The 25,047-nt window shown below is 33.2% G+C and overlaps 2 protein-coding genes across 10 annotated transcripts in view; one reads left to right on the plus strand and one right to left on the minus strand.

Moving 5' to 3' along the window:
* Positions 1 to 16,547, minus strand: part of LOC105331097 (dual oxidase) — a 42,693-nt gene extending 26,146 nt beyond the window's left edge. The window contains exons 1-7 of one of the 7 annotated variants that reach the window (XM_066084299.1): positions 16,465 to 16,547; positions 16,311 to 16,358; positions 14,208 to 14,358; positions 12,413 to 12,482; positions 10,104 to 10,198; positions 765 to 839; positions 495 to 644 (exon numbers count right to left, since the gene is read on the minus strand). The gene's annotated coding sequence lies outside the window, so the exon portion shown is untranslated. Of the gene's footprint in view, positions 1 to 494; positions 645 to 764; positions 840 to 10,099; positions 10,199 to 12,408; positions 12,513 to 14,207; positions 14,359 to 16,310; positions 16,359 to 16,464 lie in introns of all 7 variants that reach the window. The other 6 variants (XM_066084300.1, XM_066084298.1, XM_066084301.1 and 3 more) reach the window with 6 other exon arrangements.
* LOC105331096 (dual oxidase maturation factor 1) lies at positions 2,584 to 23,733 on the plus strand. Of its 3 annotated transcripts, none has more exons than XM_066084306.1 (10): positions 2,584 to 2,644; positions 17,722 to 17,767; positions 18,322 to 18,484; positions 21,032 to 21,089; positions 21,695 to 21,829; positions 21,967 to 22,026; positions 22,139 to 22,292; positions 22,406 to 22,617; positions 22,750 to 22,907; positions 23,028 to 23,733. In XM_066084306.1, the coding sequence occupies exons 3-10, from the start codon at positions 18,323 to 18,325 to the stop codon at positions 23,451 to 23,453; spliced, it is 1,365 nt and encodes a 454-aa protein (XP_065940378.1). In that variant the 5' UTR covers positions 2,584 to 2,644; positions 17,722 to 17,767; position 18,322; the 3' UTR covers positions 23,454 to 23,733. The 3 variants fall into 3 exon arrangements, with proteins under 3 accessions (XP_065940378.1, XP_065940377.1, XP_011431435.4); XM_066084305.1 differs by lacking the exon at positions 2,584 to 2,644 and adding an exon at positions 15,178 to 15,451; XM_011433133.4 differs by lacking the exon at positions 2,584 to 2,644 and adding an exon at positions 16,846 to 17,117.
* Positions 23,734 to 25,047: the final 1,314 nt, after the last annotated feature.

Genomic DNA, 25,047 nt, shown 5'->3' on the forward strand with positions numbered 1-25,047 from the left:
TTTTACGTCATACACGTTAGAAATAAATTTCTCTGGAGACCTTTCTTTACATATCAATTAAACAAAAAACCCATCAAATACATGTTGCTAATTGTCTAAATACGAGTGAATTGACAAGCTTAAACGATGTCAAAGGAAATGTCAACACAGCTTGTTTCTCGCTTTTTTTAAGAGCACGGCGATGGGACGTGATAAGGTGCAATCTCTATGATACACAAAGTTTACAATTTCAACATGCATATTCATCATATTATAAATTACGCCCCTTTTTGTTACATGCGGCTTAATGTAATCTACAAATAATCAGGGAAATTAAAATCAATTTAAAAATAAGACCAATACAATGTTAATAAAAGTTGTTTCTTTAGAGATGTACATTTATCCCTGGTAATGACTTTCGTTTAATTACATGAATGCAACATGTCGCACTATATCTTCAAGACACGTATATCTAACCAATAAACTTAGCGGCTAATAAAACGAAGTCAACTTACCTGCTTTACTGCGCTTTATCGTCTCCGCCAAGTGACTTCAATTGATCCTTTCTCTCGTCAATATAGAGACATCCGGGCAATTTTTTCGAGTTCTTCGACGGCAAAGTTCAAATATACGGTTATCAGTCGTGTCCAATAACTGTTGACTTCCTGAAAGAAAACTTCGATACTGTTTGGGAAATCCAAATGGACTAACGGAGTGACGCCATGTGCGAAGCAGAATTTGATATTTGTGTTATGACGTGTGCGTCCATGCGAAACGAGAATCACCTGTCTGTCGTGGATCTGGGACTAAGCGATACCGTGTCATCAATTTGTCGAACTTTCCATTCGATTTCGACAAATCTGGTTTTTAAGAATAAAAAAAGAAATATTTGTTTTTAAAAATAGGTCAATTAAACGCCCAATTTCTCCCAAAAATTGAAGGATTTCACATTTTTTAAATTTTATCGAAGGGTATTTCTAACGTAAATGCCCCTTATGTTATATGCATGTTTGTACGGAGTTAATATTTAAATAATGTGTCGACATTGATAAATCGAAAACAATATAAACCTGAAGCCTTTCAATTATATATTATTTTTGGGGAAAAGTGATTTTTCAGTGGGAAAGCACAAAAGTCAGACTTTTATATCGGTGAATATTTTTTGATGAACCCTTAATGCAATGAATTATTTTTATAAGAAAATTTGCATCTGATTTTGTTTCGCTGTTGATTGCAATTATATGACGTGTTCATTTTTGTATTTAAACTTCCTGTTACGGAGTTAGGTATTTTGCTCATTGTATAAGCCGCAACACACCCAACCGCCATATATAACTGGTTTATTTCGCCAAGGATTGGAACAGAAAGAAATTCCCAAAATTTATTCCCTTTAATTTTCTCATTCATTTTTTTTTTTGAAAATGAATTCGTAAAATCACTGTGTCACCAGCAATAAATTTCGATGATGGGCGTAAATTGACAATAAATATGTTGATTAAAACTGCTTTTAAATTATAAAAAAAAAGAAACAACATTTAAACAAATTACAAGAATCTTCATATTCATACATTGATACTTGAACAAAGGCATGTACATAGTTTGACACTGAAAAGTATATTCGAGAAAATGATAAATTCACGACTATCATCCATTGCCATTATCTTTGGGTCAAGAGGCATGCATATATATATATATACAATGCGAATGAACAAAAATAGAATTCACAGAAAGAGCGCCCGTAGAACTGAGCGGGGGTCGGATGATCATTAGTAGTTTATTACCCAAGAATTACCCACAAGATTATAGAAGTAGTAGAATAGTATTGAATACAATTACAAGTAGTAGAAAAGTATTGAATACTAGTAGATGTAGGATAAACGGAAGATTTCCAGCAACCTTCTGGATCGAAACCCCGTCTGTTTCTCTCCTTTTTATACAGGTGAGATAGTGTACTTTTTCTATAGTAAATTTATCTGCATGCACTCAGTGTGGAATGATGATTATATCATTGCATGTATGTAATAAATTTCTATGGTTTATAGGTTAATGTTGTACTTAGAATTAATATCCAAGGTTTTCAATTCTATGAAATTTAATGATCGATTGGAAACATTTTATTACAGGTTGCTTAAGATGATACTTTCCAATTCAATGAGAAACATGTCCTTAAATACATAGTCCTATATGGTCTCAATACCGTTACCATGATGCAACTTTCGATGCCAATGTGTTTTCTTGCGACAGAACACAAGGTTGGTTCAAAATCAGATTCAACGATCCCGGCATATTAAAGTCCTACAACTTCAAAATGATCATTTCTAAGAAAAATAAACAGACTTGTCGTGGAGAATCCGGGTATTGGCCCAGCCGCTACTTTATCATACAAAAAATGCAACGTGGAAATCTCTGACGTATAGTGGAGATTAAGATGAGAGACTGAAGATCAAGGAGTAGCGCATTTATGAGGCCAGTGATCAGAGTATCACCTCAGACTGACATGTAAATACACTCCAGATAAACAGTACAATTCGTAGAACGGACAGATATGAGATCAACAGTTTATTTACTTATAAGGTCAGAGAAATTCCAGCGCACAGAATGATGAAATGGGAGGTGCGGAAACAGAATTTTCCTGTATCTGTCTTCTGCCTTTCATTTTTTTCAGGTAAGGGAAAGATATAAGTTCAAAATATCGGGGGGGGGGGGGGGGACTCAATTATTATTTCTTTTTCATCTGTTTTATATTATTGTTACACTCCAACATACATGCATATGACTTTATCTACATTTTTTAAAATTACAAATATTATCATATTACCCGATCTGAAAGAATTTTTTATTGAATTTGACAAACCTTGTAAACAAGTCAACGAAAGACTGTTGAGCTCATTTTCGTAGGTAAAAAAAAAATTAATTTTTAATTTGCGAAAAAAAAAACATTTTTTTTTTACCTACGAAAATGATCTCAACAAGCTTTCGTTGACTTGTTTACAAGGTTTGTCAAATTCAATTAAAAATTCTTTCAGATCGGGTACTAGTTATTCTAAACTATTTTAGGACCGAATAGGGCACTATGATATCAACCATTATTATTTCTGAAACCACAACACTGGGCCGGGGTCTAAGAGCATATATACAATGTCAGTTTTTTCTGAAAGTAGGTAACTATTTGTAATTATTCTCTCATTATGGACAATGCCATGTGCTTTAGAACCATTTTAACAAGAGCCTGGACTTTGGGTAGTTGTGTTAAACAGCAATGTGACGTAGGCCTGTATATTTCATTTTCAGCCTCTCAGCCATGGCTCTCTGAAATCAACAAGATTTGCCTGACTACGCAATCGGTGCATATTTCGCTTGAAACCGTGTCATTTTAACTTGTTTTGACTCAAGAAATAGATAGCTACGTCCTACTGAAAGTCCAAGGTCTTGTTAAAATGGTAGGCTAATGATCATGTCTGGAACTATACAAAAAAATTATCAAATATGATGCCAAAAAGAAAACTAGAAAATTTTTGAATTTATCAATCTAAATCTTTTCAAAATAGATCAAAGGGTTACCTTTTAACGATTCTTTGAAAAATTTTGGTTTTCAATAAAATATAAATATATATAACAGATTGACATACTTTTGACACCCGAGTGTATGTATTGTATAGCTGAAGGATGTAGTAAATGACCTATTTTAATATATCGTTAATCAAAATTTCTTCATGTCTCTTAATTGCGGTGTATAATGACAATGCACAAAACGTACGCTATAGGAAGATTTAAATTTTAATAAATGATATGCATCCACAAAATTGTTTATCAAAACAGCTTCGTGCACCGCATGTCGTAGAATGGGTGTGTTCCTGATCTACACACATCTGATAAACATATAAAACACAGAAAACATAGGTGTGCATTGTTCTTTAATAATAATTATTGCCTATACCTCAAGAGTAAGAAGATTTATATAAAAATCTATAAAAAGCATTTGATATTTCCTTCTTCTTTAATGCGGTTTGTTTCTGATCATTCGATCAAAACACTGGAAAGGCGCATGGGGTACATAAAACATACATTATATTTCAATTACACATTTACAAATACAATGAAGTAAAGTAAGATGTGCCAAACAATGAGTATATGGTATATAAACTTACAAAGTTTTAAATGCCTAAACTACATGTAATAACATAACGGAATTTTCTGAGCACCTAGTGTTTGATAGCAGAATAGGATATTCTAGACTTATAATAAACAAGAGGCCCATGGGCCACATCGCTCACCTGAGGAACAATAGGTATGATAAAGTCAGTTTAATGGAGTCATAATACAAACAATCTGGACAATGTACAATAATACATGTAGATCCTGTATAAATAAAATCCATTTTCCCCCCTTGGAACTCGGATAGCCCTGATTGCTGCCAATATTTACAAGAGCAGACTTTAATCACCGCTCCTGCACATATATAGGGACTCAACGTTACGCAGGCAGGGATGACCGCACACCTACGCAACTCAACAGGTACCAACGTTTACGCAAGCAGGGATGACCGCACACTTGCGCTAGAAAGGTCTGAACATCAGCAGGGATAACCATACATTAGTGCTCCGCCGCAACCACCACCAATACCAGCAGATATGACTGCACACTTGTATTAATACGATACAGGGCAGGAATGACCGCACACTTTGTATCGAAGGTTAGAAAACACATAGATTAGACAGAGCAAGGATGTTCACACACTCAATCTATCCATACCTGTTCAAGTTTAACCCCAAAAAGTCACTCATCGAAATGCAATAGACACTGTCCCTATATATGTGCCAACCTAAAATAATTCATAGTATCTAAAAATTGGAAATCAAAAATAAACAAACTTATCCGGCCTTACCCAAAACTTCTTATGCAGAACAACTTATATACATTGAATATCTATTATTGTATAAAAATAATCATCACAATAATTGGTTAACAGTGGATGCATTAATTAAAATAATCAAGAATCAATAAATCAAGGGCAATAACTCAATACAGTAATACAAAAAGATTCTAATGAAAAAATAGCTGCCTGCTTCAATTTTATAGTCATATCACATGTTGAGTATTGCAGTTCTCAAAAAGATCCTTTACAATTGTTTATATATGGGATATTTAGCTACATCAAACTCTGAACCTTCTTGTGAGGCCTAAGACTTGTCCTGGAGCCAAAGTTTTAACAATTATAAAGAATCATCTTGCTGATTAGTTTCTGAGAAGAAGATTTTTAAAGATTTACTCTATATATTCCTATGTAAAACTTTAACACCCCCCCCCCATGTGGCCTCACCCTACCCCCAGGGATCATGATTTTCACAACTTTGAATCTACACTACCTGAGGATACTTCCACACAAGTTTCAGCTTTCCTGGCTGATTAGTTTCTGAGAAGAAGATTTTTAAAGATTTACTCTATATATTCCTATGTAAAACTTCGACCCCCCATTGTGCCCCACCCTACCCCCAGGGATCATGATTTTCACAACTTTGAATCTACACTACCTGAGGATGCTTCCACAACAGTTTCACCTTTCCTGACTGATTAGTTTCTGAGAAGAAGATTTTCAAAGATTTACTCTATATATTTCTATGTAAAATTTTAACACCCCCCCCCCCCCAATGTGGCCTCACCCTACCCCCAGGGATCATGATTTTCACAACTTTGAATCTACACTACCTGAGGATGCTTCCACACAAGTTTCAGCTTTCCTGGCTGTTTAGTTTCTGAGCAGATGATTTTTAAAGATTTACTCTATATATTCCTATGTAAAACTTCGACCCCCCATTGTGGCCCCACCCTACCCCGGGGGTCATGATTTTCACAACTTTGAATCTACACTACCTGAGGATGCTTCCACACAAGTTTCAGCTTTCCTGGCTGTTTAGTTTCTGAGAAGAAGATTTTTAAAGATTTACTCTATATATTCCTATGTGAAACTTCGACCCCCCCATTGTGGCCCCACCCTACCCCGGGGGTCATGAATTTCACAACTTTGAATCTACACTACCTGAGGATGCTTCCACACAAGTTTCAGCTTTCCTGGCTGTTTAGTTTCTGAGAAGAAGATTTTTAAAGATTTACTCTATATATTCCTATGTAAAACTTCGACCCCCCATTGTGGCCCCACCCTACCCCCGGGGGTCATGAATTTCACAACTTTGAATCTACACTACCTGAGGATGCTTCCACACAAGTTTCAGCTTTCCTGGCTCTCTGGTTCTTGAGAAGAAGATTTTTGAAAATTTCTCGAAATTTTTCATTAATTTCTAATTATCTCCCCTTGAAAACGGGTGTGGCCCTTAATTTTCACAACTTTGAATCCCCTTTGCCTAAGGATGATTTGTGCCAAGTTTGGTTGAAAGTTCTTGAGAAGATGTTGAAAATGTGAAAAGTTTACGGACGGACGGACAGACGGACGGACGGTCAGACAGACGACGGACAAAATGTGATCAGAATAGCTCACTTGAGCTTTCAGCTCAGGTGAGCTAAAAACATGCGTCGTTTACACAATGCATAATACTTGCATTGCATTTCAAATTATAATGAAATTCACCTGCAATTTGACAACAATTTACTGCATCAACTACACGTTTCCTTCTTTGTATATTGCACAGACAGGAAGCGCGGGTCTGTGGTTCTAAAGATCAAGTGATGTTATTCTCTTGCCCTTTCAGTTCATGTGTCGTAATCTATATCGCATTAAAATCATGTTCAGTCCTTAGTAAAAATTAAATTAAAGCAAGCACGATGACCTAGTTAGATAATTTCTAGGAAAAACGTTGACGCTATTTGTTCATATTTTAAAATTGAATAAAAACAACCATGTAGACCTTCTCGGATAACTATTATTGATTTTTTTATTGAAATTGAACTGTAGATACTTCTCCATAATACAATGTCTTAACTCTTTTTAGGAGGGAGAACGAGCGCAAATAGATTTAAGATTTATCTGTTTCAGACTACAACAGCCAAAATTGATAACCGGAGAAACTGGGGATATCTAAATGTTTCGTGCTCCAATTACAGACCTATGTTTTATCTATGTAAGCTATATGAGGAGGACGTTCGCAATTACAACAAAAGTAAATAGGAGTAATTTTTACCTAAGAAACCATTCATAACTACAGTGGTCGCAATGTAACTATGATTACCTCAAAAATAAAAAAAAAATACTTCAAATTTAAAAATCCAAAAACAGTGTAAAGAATTCTAAGTCGCCATCAAATTGTTAATTTTCTGTTAATTATTTTTTTTAAATACCATAAGGTCGGGATCTTTATCAGAATTTTATTTTCCGTATTTGATTTTTTTCACAAAAACTAATTTGATCCTTAAAGGTCACGATCTTATCAGTAGTTGATTTTAAATACTTTATTAATACATATTACTTTACGGAAGAACCAATTTAAATGATCTATTCATGTTTCTGAGTCAATAAGCTGATACAATTATTAATTTTTTTTAATTTATTGAAATTTTGCCATTCTGTTGTATGTTAACTTTAATTTTCTCTCAAACTTTTGCATACATTTGAACAAAGTTTGACATTTTTTTTTTTACAAATGAGCAAAGGTTTATTAGATTGTTAAGCTGATAATAAATATTGTATTAATCTTAACATAACTAACAATCTTAATTGAAAATTTTAGCCTGATTTTAATACCTTGAACATCCTTATTTGAAATGTATTGCTAATTATTTCAATAGAGTTGTCAAAAAAGTGCATATCTAGGCCTCTGGTTGTTACTAGTTCGTGCATCGGGAGTGAATGTTTCAACAAGAGTCGGCGCGGGATACTACATATCATTATTTATTTTGTCAAAACTATTTTTTTTATTTATATTGGTACAGTCTTGGTATGATTTACGCAATGACATATCTAAAATATGGATTTTTAAACGAAAAGGGGATTTTACTAGTAAAGCCGTGTGCATATCTTCAGTTTGCTCTCTGTGCATTTATGATTTCTCTTAAATGTCATTTACCTCGTTTGAATAAAAAAATTGTACAATTCGCTGAGCATACATTTCCTGTAAACCCTTTATCTACACGTAAGCAACACCATGTGCTAACCCACTGTAGTCTGCCCCTTTGCTAACTTTAGCATCATTATGAAATTTGGTTACTATAAACTTTGATAGGAAATAACCTAAACTAAGCGACCTTTGTCATCCGTATAAAATCAAACGTATTTGTTTTGTTTTGTTTCGCACTGTTTCGAACGCACCTATGAATTACAATCTATGTATATGTACAGAAAATGTGGATCTCATTCAGAAAATTACTAATATGTCGGCCTATACCAGACACCTGTTTAGTTTTTTTTCTTCAAAAATATAGCTTTGTCATCGTTCAATTTCTCCTATCTTTACATTCATTAGATGCCAGTGTTATATTCTCTGTTTAATGCTCGTACCATCTATAGATTTTTGCTGTTTTTGATGTTCATTTTTTTAGAAATACCAAATTATCCAAATGGTGTCCCTTTTTGATCATCACAAAACAACTGGATGCAAATTACAGTAAATCGGTCACGATTCACGCGCAGATGAAATTCAGCAGTTAAAGCAAAGAACAGTTCCTGACAAAAAACGAAATTAATGACGATGCAACATGCACGAAACTCGATTTTATTAACGCAAAACTACAAAGATAATTCTAATCCTGAACATCTCGGCAACTAAAAATTTGACCGGACCCAATAGGTCAGGGAACGAGATTCAGAACAATTAGAAAGACTATTCAAAGTCCCTATATACCTATATACTTAATTTCCAAACATCGCTCCAGTTATCAGTGGGATTTCTACGATTAAAACAAGCACTGTATTTTGTATCAATTTTGTGAGGGGGTGTATTTAATTAAAGGGCTCGATGGTTGTGCCCATTTATATACTATATAGATCTCCTTTAAAAAAGAGCTCTATATAAAATATAGGAAAACAGCTAAATTCAAAATGTAAAATTTATAGATTTTTTCTTCACTAAAAAAATCATATTTAAAAATCTAAAGCAAATCTGGTGGTTAATTTGATTGTTAATTTGTTGACTATCCAGCATCCTTATGATATATTGTTTTGTTTTGTTGTTGTTTTTGTTTTGTTTTGGGTTTATTTTTTTGCGTTCTGTTTTTAGCAAATAAATTGGTTCAATCAAGTGGATGACTAGATACGGCATTTTCTCAGAAACTTAGAGAAAGAACGTCATTACTACGTAAATATATCTTATATTGATCTTCCTTTCGAACGTACTGGATATCTGGTATGTTCAATGCAAACATTTAACGTCCGATTTGCGGAAAACAACTAAAACCCCTATTTTTATGACTTGATTAATGCATTCTAAACTTTTCCCAAATGTATTTGTTCAATTTAGTATTCATACAAATCCTTAATAGCTACATTGAGGGACACCCTTTCACGTACAATTCTTTTCCTCCTAGTTTTGAATCCAGTGGTAGACTCTAACAAGCGTTAGTTTTTAATTTTTCCCTAGACTGTTTATAGAAAAAAATTCACCATGCGTTTGGGATGTTTCAGCACTGACGGTTCTCATTCCAACTGACTATGATTTTCAATTGAAAGTCATAGAAAGTGACCATTAAATAACAAAACCATGAAAAAATTAACAAAAATGTGTCAACAAGTACACAAACTTTAAAGTCAATTAAAAGATGAACTGTCCATCTCTGATTGTGCTTGGTTAGGATTAGGGCTGTGCAGAATTTAGGAAATGTAACGTAAATGTCGAAAAATAAGAGTGTTACCTTTCGTACAAAGTCCATAAAGGTTAATTTACACAAAGTGTAAAGATAAAATTTCACTATGTAACAGTTGTCAAAAGTTAAGAATTTTAATGTTAAATGATCAAAAATGTTTCATTATATTTCATGATCAATAAAGTTAACTCTTCTAAAAAAAAATTTGTGTCCTATCAGAAGAAAACGGTTGTTTTTCAACTAATTGACAAAAAGTCGTTAAAGGTTACATATGTCATAAATTAAGTAGAAATTAATACACTTTACAAGAAAAAATTGTGTTAGATTGCGTCTTGTTGCGTTCGTCTGATATTTTTGACGTTTGCTTGTGTACCTACTGTACTGCATCCAATTCCTGACGGCTGTACTGTATCCAATTCCTGACGAACAGACAGACAAACATACACGCTGTCCCAGATAGACTGTCTCGTACCTATACAATTAACAATTACATGTACAACAATTATTCATATTTTGAATTTGAAATTCAAAATAAACACTGCATAAAAGAAAGCAGCTTGACAATAGGTTTGATCAAATTATGACTGATTGAATTGGATTTTAGTATAAGTTATTAATGTGTTTGTTTTATTTTGGTTTGAAATTGAGCGCTTTCTTGACGTCTTGTTGCACGGAATTACATAAATCACAAAATTTTAAATAAACGTCGAATTGTCATTGATATAAACTATTTGATTGATTATTTGTTTTGGGGTTTTTACAATCTTGATAAGAATACCTTTAACTAAAATTCTTATGATTTCTTATTTTATCAATTTATGTTAATTATTGTAATAACTGACAAAGACGAATGATGGGAGTTATTATTATCATTTTATTTATTTTTTTTCCAAATCTCCAATTTAATATTTTGGGGGGTTTTACATGTTTGACTTAAGGGGCATGGTCACGATTTTGTTCAAAAATTATTTTCTCGACTGTAATGTTTACGATGCTTTAGTAAGGCCATTTTAATAGGTAACCAAAATCTGAGTGCAAGTCGTTGGGTTACATTTATAAGCGAGTTACAGAGCTTACAATTCTTTGCTATATAAAATTTCAAGTTTTAGATCAAATATGAATGTGTTTAGTGTTAGGAACAGTTTATTTATGCTTAAAACGAATTTTAAGATATTTTTACCGCTACATTTATTAATCTATGTAAACAAAAACAGGGCATGAACCTTGTTTCATGACAAAGAACCCGTATCTTGCTTATAACTCTACGACCGATTATCAAATTTCATTTTATCATTAGAAATGCATTCCTAAAGCATTATAAATAATAAAACCAGAAAAATAGAATTTAACGATATCGTGACGATGCTCTTAATTATGCAATGCGCATTTTCTTGATCATTGTATTTTGCGTTTTCGTTAATTTTTGTGTAATTGTCGATCAAATTTCGTTTGCATTTATAATAAATCAGTTAATAGATCAATATGCAATTTTTTTTAAAAATTTTTATTTTCCTTTGTTTAGTGTTTCCAACCAATCTTATACATTTAGCATGCGCATGGTGTCAAAGAAAATGCACATAAATAGAATCGTAAACAAGAGATGTAAACTATCATACTTGTTTTTGAAGAATAAAAACGAGCCAAATACGTGCAACAATCTACAATACTTATTGTGCATGTCAGTAGTCCTTCGTTTGAGAGAGAGAGAGAGAGAGAGAGAGAGAGAGAGAGAGAGAGAGAGAGAAAGATGACACACAATACCTCTTGTTCCTAATCCATCAAATCAATATCAATATTTTAAACATTGACCTTGCCTTTATTTTGTGTAAACACAGTCTGTTTCTTCTAGATGTGTGGATCGTCTTATCTAATTACAATTCTAAGAACTTGTAGAAACAGAATATAGAGATATGCAGGTTGAAAATAAATCGGAAAACATGCTTGTTTAACAATTTATGGGAATTCTTATTTAGGTTGGAATATCTGAAAAATCTGAAAATAGCAAAGCGGAAAACTCATCAATGCGATTGGTTGTTATTTGATATAAATGATTTAACAAATTACGTTTGCTTTAATAATTACGAAGATATATCTGATCGCAAGTAAGCTTTCTTTTTACTCTTACCATAATGATAGATAAGTTAAAAAAAAAAGATGATCACAACAAATATTTCTCAGAGCAATGACCTTTCTAAATATTAATACAGCAGCTTTTACTTATCAAATTTTTAAAGAGGAAATCTTTTTTTTAAGAAGATAAATATTTTATTCTCGAGTTCATCGATCTGAAAAAAAAAACTAATTGATTGTTACGTGAATATAAGTATAGTTTGTTTTTATGTCAGACGAATGGTTTTCATAAGTGAAGTCTGGTTTAACGATAGCTTGATCGTTGCTTCTTCATAAAAATTCACGACAAAGAAGTCAACGCTCTTTTCGACAATTTTAGCATCATCCACATAAATAGTAAAGTGTATAGTTTTTTGTTTTTTTTTGCGCAAGGCAAAGCAAACATGATTTATTGGTGAAATATTTTACGATGTGACGAATTGATTAGTTCCCAAATGTTATGTCAAGGTTATGGTTAGTTAAATTAAGGTCATGGTTGGTTTTTGATTCATTTTTCGCAATATTAAAAGAAAACAATTTTAACAACTTGCAAGAAACTTTGTAGAAATATACTTGCGTTATATGTGTCGCTTCTTGGCCTCAAGTTGTACTAAGAATGGTAGGCCTCTCTTACTGTCTGGTTGGTACTATGAAAAACATTAATCTTCTTTATAATACTGTAAAACACATAACGGCAAAAGTCAATATTTTAAGCATTTCCTGCACATTTATTCATCTAGCTTAAAAAAAACTTTTAAAGCGATAATATTTCGGGTGTTACATGTATGATGTAAAAAAAAAACAAGCCAGCAACTCAGACTGTAGGACCTGCTGAGGGCTCTAAATTTTGAAACTAATTACATAACCATTCCACAATGGAGTCGTTTCCGTCATGCCCAAAAAGTGGTAAAAGCCTGAACCTCAATTTCTATTCTAAAACGGGGGAAAAGTAAATCAAAACTCGCTTAGGGATCTTAAAAATCAGAGATCCGCCCAGTTTTTTGACCCCCTCGTTTCCTTGATCCTCTTAATTGGGTCCTAAATGTCTTTATTCTTCGCTGTTAATGTATTGGTAAACAACGAACGGTGATAATGCGTCTTATAGTTCACTTGCAGGTCTTTAATCCTGTAACACTTCAAGGCTTAACATCCTAGCTGTCGGCTTTTGATGAATATCTGTCTTGAAACATGCGCCCCTTTCGTGAAAAGCACCATTTTTTAAGGGGTTCTTTTTTTCGACTTTGGAGTTATTACGTAATATGCACGCGCATAGCGGCACGAATGCCTTATTTGTTGGCGGGTAGATGCACTATTTGGTCTAATTTGACGTCAAATAAAATTACATAAGAATTTGTTTAGCACGCAAAAATTAGAGATGATTAGGAACAACCTTTGGCTATGTGGTGGTATTAAAAAAAGTCAATACCTATCAAAATTACGTAAGAATTAAGAAGTAAAATCTCTGTTGGATACATCGTGACTAAAATCTCGGTAGTATGCATATTGTTAACACACAGTGCGCCTATTGCAGCACAAGATCTTGATGCGTACCCATACAGTTCTATATTCTTCATTTTTAAAGTTTAAAGTTTTTCAAAAAGTTTAATTTACTGCATGGCAACTTATTGCAGGTTTTAATAACTTTTCACGTATGCAATTTACGAAATAGCTTCCCTTTACTAAATAAATTTTCAATCTAAAGTTAAAAGTCATTACATGAACTATTTGTCGTATAAGAAGTTTTAAATTTTAATTGAAATTAATAAAGGATAAAATCATGCTTATACTCAGTGATCTTTTGAATCCCGCAACAGAATGCTCCTATTGTAGGAATAAATTCTAAGTCGTCGTCAATCAGAACTTTAACAACGCTAAGTCTAAAAATTTATTGAAATCTCTGAAATATTTGGTAAGGGTATAAACTATACTCCTCAGAAATCAAAAGATCAATTAGCGTTCTATAACGGCTTTTATCATTTATTCATTTCTGTAAGATGTTGTCTATTCATTAAACTGTTTTGCACTATGGCTTTAAGGGGGCAACGGGCCCGTTTGAGAAAGAAGTAGGTATCTGCATCAATTTTGATTACTTAAGTCTTGATACATGCAGCATGCCAGATGCATACTTAAATCAATTACTTTTTATTGATATTTTTCAGTTATATATTATCCTCACATTAATTACTGCATCGATATTTTTATAACCCCTTTGAAATGTTTACACCATGAATAATACACGGTGAGTCTGTCCGATCGTCTGTTTGTCTTTGTATAAAGTTAACAAATTGGCTTGTAAAGAGTAAGGTTCAAAACATCAAGTACAGAATAATGGAAAAAAAAAACAAGAAGAAAAAGAGAATTAGTTTACATACCCCGTCGATATTTGGATCTTGTAACAACAAAGTCTAGGTATTTGACTTCCGGAATACAGCTCCGGGTTCGCGATACTATTAATCTCCTCACCTGGGTGAATGCAGAGAGTGCGTAGCTGGTACTGGGGATACGATACTGGATGGTGGAATGCTGGCATCTCACAAACAGGATTAAGATTATCAAACAATGTCAACACAGCGGAAAATGATTCAATTTGTACCAAAAGACGTCCATTCTAATTAGCCTTATTTACCAAAATGAACCATTTTCACTTTCTACAAAAATTTTAAAAAAATATTTCTTTTTGAACCACACCCCATGTTTGAAATTTTAAAGAAATGAATCGAAAAAGATAAGAATTCATGCATATTTTATTTGAGAAGGAGCAAATTCATATGTTGAGATTGAAAAATTTAGTTGCGGCATGGTCCATTGTGTCTTTTTAAACTAGAGATATTGATTGTATTTAAAATGGAATTAAAATTTTGACGCGTTCTAAAGTTCTTTTCCTTCAAAAACAGTTTATGCATATAATTTAGTTGCGGCATGGTCTATTGTGTCTTTTTAAAACTAGAGATATTGATTTAATATATTTAAAATGGAATTAAAATTTGACGCGTTCTAAAGTTCTTTTTCTTCAAAAACATTTTTTAATATTTCCACGTCAGAAATATCGATTTTGTCCAAATGAAATAGTTTTGTATTAAATTTATTGGGAGTGTTGTCAAGACTCTCGGTAAGGAATCTTCTTTTTACGTAATTAAAGTTCTGTGTTTTAAAGGGGAAGTTTCTAACCTTGGAAATCCACTCACTTAATGCTATCATAAATATATGTATAACTTTGTAATTAATTAAATCAATATATCTTCGTGGCTGCTTTAAAATTTATGTCTTTCAATTCCATACCTTTAATGGGTCCTTTTTTTTGAAAATCGGCGTGACACAATCTTGTGGTCACTTTTGGTTGTCTGTTAGAGTACAATCAATATTTACTTTCATTTGGGATCAGAGGGGAAACTATCTATATCTAAGGGGACCTCATTAGGGTGTTGAGTAAAAGTTAGGTACATGTCCACTCATTACTGAAAAGGTAGCGACTAATTCGTTACAAAAACTTTAATCGACTAATCTTAGTCATTCTAACATGCATATCTTTCCACCAAGTTTCCCTTCGCTTCAGAAATAATTAATCGATATATACAAGGAATGATATACGTTTGAAGCTTTCTTATTCAGTTAAAAGGTAAGACCAAATTGTGTAAACTCTGCAAATAACTGTAATTTTTAATTAAGAATGCAGAAAATTGACATAACAGGTGAAGTAATTTAAAATCTTATTGGATTTTCAAAAAAGTAAATAAATGTCGGGTTTTTTTAGCCTATTGAAGTATATTTATTCAGCGGCGGGAAATATTGTTGTTAAACACGTCTTGTGCACTAGTGAATCATGAACAAATAGTTATGCAGAACAATAAAAAAAAAAAATCAACTTTGCACCTTAAGATGCATGTGAATTATATTTGTATAAGTTTGTACTTCCTGGGTCGCGAGTTGACAGTCTCTTGGGGGTGGGTGGGTAGGTACTTATGGGTAACTAAATAAACAATAAAGAGTTAATTCATGGGTAATTCTACGAACTCGAGATGGTGCTTCTAGGAATTATGTAAATCAATGCCTCTTTATTGCAGGGAACAAAAATTGGGGGGTTTTCTTCTCCTTCTTCTTTGCAAACTATTACATAATCGACGAATATATGTCTGGTTCTCATTAACTTAAAAAGAAATTTCTATATAACGCGGACAAAGTTAAACAAATAGACTGGGTTACACGGAAAATGTACTCTCTGGGAATAAACCCGTTTGTATTAAATAATAAATTGAAACATCTTTAAGAAATATGTAGTTCTACTTAAGCTCTTGTACGATGAACTATCCTTTGATCGATATTCGGAATTTAACTATTCTTGGTAATACACTCTTATGAAAAAATAAAGTGATTTTATATGAAATAACGAAGTGGTTAAACCATATGCCGCTTACATTAAAATGATCTTACAAATATGAATGATAAATAATAACCAGAAATAAGTGAATTTGACCTACCGCTACATTACCAAACCTTCTTGACCGTTGGAAACAGCGGGCATTCCCCTATTACATATATTAAGCAATTGTTATTATGAATTTACGTTATTAAATGTCATATCTAAAATAACGCATTCCATATCATCATTAATTACTATATGAATATTCTTACTTGTATGTGTGCTCTGGAAGTGAGAAGAAAAAAAACACACCAAAAGGCAACAATTTTCTAGTTGCTATATTTCATCATAAGCATAGTCATTCTTTTGATATATAAAGGAACTTGATGTCGACTTTAATTTTTGAAGTGTTTTGTACTCTCTTTGTCCGCCACTTAGTATATCTGAATAGTCATTGTATGAAACAGTCGTGTGGAGGCGACCTTTAGATTTGTTGGAAAAAAAAGTGAGAGAAAAAAAACCCCAGAAAAAGTGGGAGGAACTAACCATGCAAATGTAAAATATAGTAAGCGATGTCGTAGAGAGAAAGATAAAAATATGACAGCCGAAAATCCCAATTCACCTGATGGCTCATATTTATTTATTTTCAATGAATGATAATCACACCGGCGCAGTAAGCAGCCCGACTGGGTTTATAAAACGTAACCGGAGCGCCGGGGATCAGTCATTAAGGGCTGATCACCTGACTTTGACAGCAGTCTCTATATCATCAGCCGGTATTATCATCTTAAGGCTTTCTTAAAACAAAACTTGTATCTGCCGATAGGAAGTTGACATTTTTTGTCCAATTACATTGAGAAGTTTATAGTTTTACACGACCCCCAGGTTTAATATAGGATCCGGCCGGGAAACAGCTTGTTTTATGGTCAGTGATAAACTTTCCTTATTATTATTTTTTTTTAATTTTAATTTTAAAAAATTAATTTCATAAATTAAGGAGGTTGATGCATTTATTATGCAACTTTGCATTCTGTTCATCTTCAATTTATATTTTTTCTTAGAAGCTATAATGATTTTTTTAAAAACAATTAATCATTATTAATTACAAACGAAAATGATGCTATGCAATATTTAAATGCATTTTTGTTTATTAAATTTATGCTTCATATTTCCGCAATTTTGCATTTAATTATATGTGCCTTATCCACTTTATTAACTTGCAACTCTATTTACATCTCGTGAAACATTATCATAGAAATCGTTACAGTCCGACACACGCGCATATACACGCATGAGCGCCTTATTATTATATTTTTATGGACGTTTTATACAACACAAATTCTACATTCAGTGACATGGACAACGCCACATTGTCAACTTTCTCTAAGTGGCGTGTCAAAAGCCATTGTGATCTTACTGAGAGAAAGAGAGTGAGAAAGAAACACTCACTGAGAAAGAAATATATATATCGGCGATAATATCCTGGTGTCTGAAGGATTAAACTGAACATGCAATTTCTCAACTTTCAGAGAGACGGCCGGAAAAGAGGAATTAGACATCAGCAGTCTGTTTAAGGTAAATATCTTGATTTCTAGCCATACCTGCTATTGTATGGGTGATAGGCAACGAAGTTTATCAACATTCATGTATACAGCATAGCAGCGCAGAATTAAAAAGCCGTCCTCTGAGTAGGAACGATTACGTTTTCCGCTTATTATGTAAATATTGCTATTTGGAGGACGAAAACTCTCTTCGTTTTCCCCCTCTCTATCAGATAGAGAGAAAGAATGAAAGTTTTTTTATCACTCAATCAATCCACCACATCATTCATGTCAAAGCTTTGTCAATTTCTTTCATCTAGTCAAAAAATTGTTAATTAATAGTAAGGCGCCTAAAAGACATAAATATATCAAGCTTATTGAAATCATTCTCACGTGTAAAAAATGAAAGGTTAGCTTTATTGCCACTACCAAAACGTAAAGTAACATGGGCGCGAGAAAAGAATGACGTGCTGCACTTTGTTTTGGAGTAATACGTAACGTTTTTCCTCCTCATCCCATTTGATTGATGATTCGCTCGCATTCAAAGTCAACGGTCTGTGTATATAGGGTCTTTTTGTCATTTTTCAGCATGACTTGGTTCAGAGCTTTTCGCGGTGATTTCGGATTTTCTTTCTATGGAGAGAAGAGAACTCCTGTAACAATTGACATTCAGCTAGTTAGTGCAATCTACGCATGCGTCTTGGTCTCTGTGGCAGCAATCATAGTTGCTATTGGCATACGAGGAAAAGAAGTAAGTTTAATTTCAGAATCATCTTCTTTCTGCAGAAGAAAATTCATCAACACTTCATATTTGTGTTCATACATTTCATTTTGTGAGTTGGTCACCTTTAACAAATCCAATCATTTTCCCAATACAATGACAACCGGCGATCAAGTGTTTGCATGCACAAACTTACACCCTATGACCGTTCTAAGGTTAGGAAGAAACACCTTTACGATTTGTCATCTGTGTATTAAACATTATGTGATAAAGAGCTTTTAATGCATAAACAAACATATTTTCTGGTAATACACTTCCTATAATAATCAAACGATCATAAAAAGAGACATATCGCCTCGATGGGCGATTCAGGTAAAAGCAAGATAGGGCTGCGATAAAGATTACGTAACGGCCAGCTCCAAATTAATGACCGCAAATGTCGTACTTTCTAACGGAATCTTCCTATTTGGGGCATGCGTGTTACTTCTCACCTCAGCTGACAAGTTCAGCAGAACTGATTCAGCAATTCTGTTTTTTTCTTCTAATCGTTAAGTTATTCGCTACGTGTCTTGCCGCGACCGATTCTATATTTAGGTCGCGATTAAGTTGTTTCGGAAACCGATGATTTTAGAGGAAACATCACTTCCCTGGTTTACTTTCTTGTTTCGAGTCACACCTTCTGTGTAGTAACATCACTTAAAGCAAAAACATCACAGGTAGTACCGTGTTCAAACAAAACCGAAAAAAAATTACCACCTTAAAAATAGCTCTCCCTACACCGATTAGGTTGTCTCCGACATCTTCCATTTCAATATAAATCCGGTGCTTCAGCGCTGTTGGTATTCAGTTCGAATCGCTCTGTCCCCAGACAAGCACACATACAACTCGGTCGTAAGACTGTCTGGTAATGTTCAGATACGACTAGGTTGTACGTGTATTTGTACAATTAATCCGAATGGTCAACCAGAAAATCCCGGAGATTATATTATCATCATCGCCGCTTCTCTTTGCAGTCGTCAACATTTTCATAGCAACATCATCATTGTCATCATTGTATTTGTTTCTATTTGTATTACATTTCATCCATCGCTGTTACATGCAGTTTTTTTCTATTCATTTCTCTCTTTCTTTTTATTTAATTAAAAATTGAGTCATTTGTATTTCATTCTTTAGTTGATCAGCAAGAATCACATTTATTATAAAGGACAGTTCATCAGAATTTAAGATATAACCTTTAAAGAAACAAGCAAATTTTCACCTTCCTTTTGTTTCATATTGAAAGATAACAGTCATTATAGTCAAGGAATTCAAATTAATTCCCGACGTCATAATTTTTTTATGTGATTTCTGATTATATACATGCTTTCCGTAATTTGTATTTCTTTCCTGTTCGACCTTTAACAAATTGCGGTTTACCACCATAGACTCTGAAATGAAAATATGCCTAGAGTTATTTCTTACAATTAGCTTAATTAATACATTTCACTGTCTGTTTATTATTCCCCGAAAAATATCCCCTTTTAAAATATTAAAAATGAATTAAAGAAGATAGAGTTTATTGTTTTTGATGGTTATTGGAAACTTAACTCATTCTAAATAATTTTGATTTGATTTTAAAAATATTGAAATCTGTCTTAATTAATTAAGGTACGTACATACACAATTAGCGGTTCATGTGTCAACAGTTTTATCTAAAAAAGAAAAAGAAAATTATATTGAATTCAGGACTCCAAAGATGTTTAATTTCTTTTTTTAAAATGGTTGATCAGTCTCTCTCTCTCTCTCTCTCTCTCTCTCTCTCTCTCTCTCTCTCTCTCTCTCTCACCTTTCTTGGCCAGACTAGCTACAGGAATGAATTTTATATCACCCCATAAATCATGGCGAAGCGTGATTTCTCTCAGTTTTCTTGGTTTTTTTTTTAACCCGACTCTGACCCGACACCTCTTTGACTTTCAAATTATTGTCTGTTTTCAGTCATTTCTCGTGTTTTACATTAAATAACCTAAATGAACTTGTCACCTGTGTCTGTTGCCTTCAGATAATCGATCACATTAAAAGAACTTTGAAAAATTTATAGAATCACGGAAGCTGTTGTTTGAATCCTTTTCCCAATAAGTATTACCACAAATATAAAACAAATATAATCAAAAACATTTTTAAAAGACAAAAAATCAATAAACATCTGTACCGTTCCTATGAGCAGGATGTAGGTAAAACATTTTTTTTTCAAGAGATGAACTCTAAGGGATGTAATAGTTAATTACATATATTAGTATTTGTCAAACCAAACAGACCACCTAGTTTTGTGGCCATAACGATAAAGAGAAGCGCATGCAGTAAATATAATTATACTGGCAACCGACTGACAAAATATTGGTGTTTTGTTGACCTTTGATGGCTTTTGGTAGTACTAAATATTGTCCATGTATTTACCGTCTACAACAACCGCCATATCATTTATAAAGCACATTTAATACAAGGAAAGGCTAAGTCCTCTGTATTTGAAGGCTGCTTATTAGTACGTAGCCATTACTAGGAGTAGGAGGGTTATACATTTTCTTGATATTTTCGTTTCAGAGATGGATAAACTTGGTTCGAACTGTTTTCAGCTTGGGAATTGGATCGACCATTGTCTGTAAGTGTTGGAGTCCATAATGCCATCATTATTATAGTGCATCGTAATAATTAGATGATATTATTAAAGTACAGTCCGTAGACTTTGCATTCTTCTGCACAATAAAATGGCTACCGTGCACGTGTTGTCGATTTGTAAGACTTGTCTATTGGTGAGGCAAACAAGCAAAACGTGGGTCCAATACACCATTTGCTCTCACCTATACCGGAAGTTTAGTTGTCAGCATATCTGTTCAAAGACATTTCTAAATGTGCAGTAATAAAAATCGCTAGGTTTGCAATTTGCTTGTTTACATTGCATTGCTGATAGGTCTTCAAATAAAATGAAAATCATTGAATTAATGTTTGCTTAAACTTGCCAACGGAACACAGATTTTAGCACATCAATTCGGTTGAATATATTGTGCAATGGGTCTTTCACACAGCCCCTTGATCTCGTATGACATAACTAGATATTTAAAACCCCATCTGTAAAGTAAAAACACGAATAACATATAATACAAACTAACTAAAGGTTGAATGAGATCACGTGTTTTCGGATGTCTTGCATTTCTTTATTAAATCCTCAGAAGTCTGTTTTTTATGACATGGCGTTCATTTTTTTAGTGACATCTTTGGGCTACTGTTGGCAGTATGGTGAAGTCCAAGTTAAATCTGCTTACGTGTACAGATCTGAAGAGGAAATCTCAGGAACCCTGGGCATATTTGTTGGTCTTCGTAGAATCAACATCACATTGACAGGTACCACAATCTATCTTACTATCTATCGACTATGCTTATGCTCATACAAGTAAAACAGGCAAAATATCAAACAAACCAAAACAGTGTTAAAAGCGTTGAATAGTGAAATATAATAACTTTTTGGTTTTTTTTTTCAGGAACGTTTAACCAATCTAAGGGAGAAATTGAGTACAATGAAGCCATAGACCTTGATAATGGTATTTCATAGTTTCTTTCGATTGATTTATAACATTGTCATTTGATTGATTGCCATTTAGACATAACAAACTTCAATTTGTTACTTAGGGATGTATATAATCTAAATTACAGTTCGTGGTCCGATTCAAGAGCTACGACACTGCTTGGGTAGAGGTCTTCCTATTCCAGTCCTACATCTTGTTGAATATCTCAGTACTGATGCCGGGGGCATGCGATGGGGTAGAGGCTACACCGGGGCTGGAAACCTTTCCTTCATTTTATTATGGTACTATATAGCACAATATCTTCACTTCTTCTGCTATTATAATTTAATTAACTGAACGTAGATGGTTTATTAAACATACACATTCTATTGATAATGAATATTTCTATTTGTAGGACCTCTTTTGCATTCTGGATCCTTGCAAACATTATGATGGTCACAGTGGTTTTTTACGGTGCCTTTTTACTGACATTAACCGGAGTCACCATGATTTTTGCATGTGTCACTTTCCACGTACTTCAGCCCCGCCTTCCTTTCCGAATTCTGGGAAGTGATGTTGATTTTGTTACCTACTATGGCCCTTGTTTCTGGGCTGTTCTTATCTTTGGTGAGTTTATCAATGTGCATTTGTATCTTCCGACATGTATGGCGTTATTGTAGTAAATGAAGTGCATATTCTATATAAGTAGGTGTACAGTTCTTCATTGTGTAGTTCATTCTTTTTTCTTCTTCCTTTAAGGCATTCTTACAACAATCACTGGGTTTGTCATCGTGTGTCTCGACTACAAAATTCCAAAACTAGCTGCAAAATACATATTGATTGAAAAACCTTTCGTCAAAGAAGACGTTTACACTAGTGAGCACAGGAAATCCTTTGCAACCCTACCACAACTAAAGGTGTGTACTCCTTCATCATCATTACTTTCAAAATCATCTTTCATTCTTAAAGATAATTTAAAAAAAAAATCAAACTACAATTCGAATTTTAAAAAGACCACTTCTTACCTCTATTTTCAGTATGACTTGCGAAAAACTGCATCAGATCCCTATGGTCTGGTTAATCAAGGTTTCGAACACAACGAAATTCTGCAAACAAAAGAAAACATCCTAAACGATCGTAATGACTTGAAAAGGTGTAGCACCAACCCGGGACCAATATCAATTTCGCCAGATACCTCTCCAATTCGCAGAGGGTCACTTCCGGTCCGCAGTTCAATGTCACCCTTGACCTCAATACACGAGCACGCGGTTTTTGATTCGAACACTTCCAGTCCCAAACTCCATAGATCTCCTCCTCAGTATAGTAAACACGGTGAAACCAACATTCAAATGATGCCATGTCCACCTATTGATGAAAACGATCGCATCGACAGGTTAAAGGAAATATACATCAATGTTGATCAACAGCAAAACACTTCGCTAAATACATATAATGCTTTATAGTGAATGAAGAAAAAAAAATAGTGTTTGAATGAATGAATTTATTGTAATTTAGAAAGTGCTTTATCATTTGATCGTACTAGTGTGTGCTATTGACAATAAGATAGTATGAAAGGTTGGTTGTACACAAATTCTTTTTGCTTTTTTTTCCACACGTTTTATTAAAACGTACTGTCTCAAAATGTGATATTAATATGATATAATATATTCTTATTCAATATAGTGATTTAAGTCACCGAAATGTGATCCAATTGTGCCAAAATAAAATGTCGTTACGATGTAATATTCAATTACATGTAGGTTGCTTCTGTGTTCACGCTTTGTAGCGCATATCTGCAATTAGAATATTCTTCTTTTAGTTATTCTAAGATGTTAATAGTCTTAGCATAGATTAATCAAACACCAAATACATTATTGTTTTTACTTGTTGAAGCTCCACGACCTTTTGCATCTAAGTGTGCGAATTTAATGTTATATTACATAGACCCCATTCATCTTATTACAAATATAAACACCAATTGTCTTTCATTGTAGACCCGAAGTTTCTTTTAATACATGATTTCAGGTTGTATTTATAAATCAATTTTAAACACTTCATCTTTTTTGATAGATGTTCGGTTTAAAGAAATAACTAGTGATTTTTTTTATTGAAATGTTTCAAAACCTATCAATTATCTTGACAACATTTGATGAAATTGTTGAAATAATGTATTTATTTATACTTTTATGTCGGGCCTTTTCCTAAAAAATAATGCTATTAATGTAAACTATTCGGTGAAATCTCGTGAAGTCTGTAACGTGTTATTTGTTTACAAATAAATGAAATTCGATAACATTTGTTTTCGTTCAATCATAAAAAGATTGAAAGGCATAAGATAGTAAATATATATATTAAAATGACAGATTTATCTTCAATGTTGGTGCCATTTTATTAGCGTTTTCTATTCTTAACAATAATGATCTATTTGTACAATGTACCTTGTGTTTGTTCTTTTAAGGCAAATACTACTATTATATTGTCTCTCTTCAATTTTCCAATCATGTTTTGAAAAAAATGTATAGTTTTATCAAATAAAACTCTAGTAAAAAAGGTTTTATTTGTGTTTATTCAGTGAATTAAGGGTGCGCTTGATTTAGCCTAAATGGGTGTTCACCAGTTTACACCGGTGTACTAACTAAAAACTTAAACATGCATTTTTTTTTACTGTAAATCAAATGGTGTGGTGTAGTAAAATTAGGCATTCATGGCGGACGAGGATGCAGCAGTTTTATGTAAGTGACTATCCGTGGCTTTTCCCCAATAATACATGAAATTAAAAAAAACAACCCAAATTTTAAATGTAAATTATAGCTTCATACAGAAGACAACTGTAATGTGACTTCTAATCATATATATTACTAAACTTTTGTTATATACACGCGCATTGATGAATTTTTCCAGTTAATTTTTTCTTTGATACGTTGATCAATAGAAAAATTATTATCTTCATTTCTTAAATTATAAAGGGAACACTATTTAAGTTATCAAAAAGGCATTTTATAGGAGGCTGGGATGGTAAACAAAACACCACCAAAAATGTGAAAGTTATATCATTGC

This window comes from Magallana gigas, chromosome 5, assembly GCF_963853765.1.
Source record: "Magallana gigas chromosome 5, xbMagGiga1.1, whole genome shotgun sequence".
Lineage (NCBI taxonomy): Eukaryota > Metazoa > Mollusca > Bivalvia > Ostreida > Ostreidae > Magallana > Magallana gigas.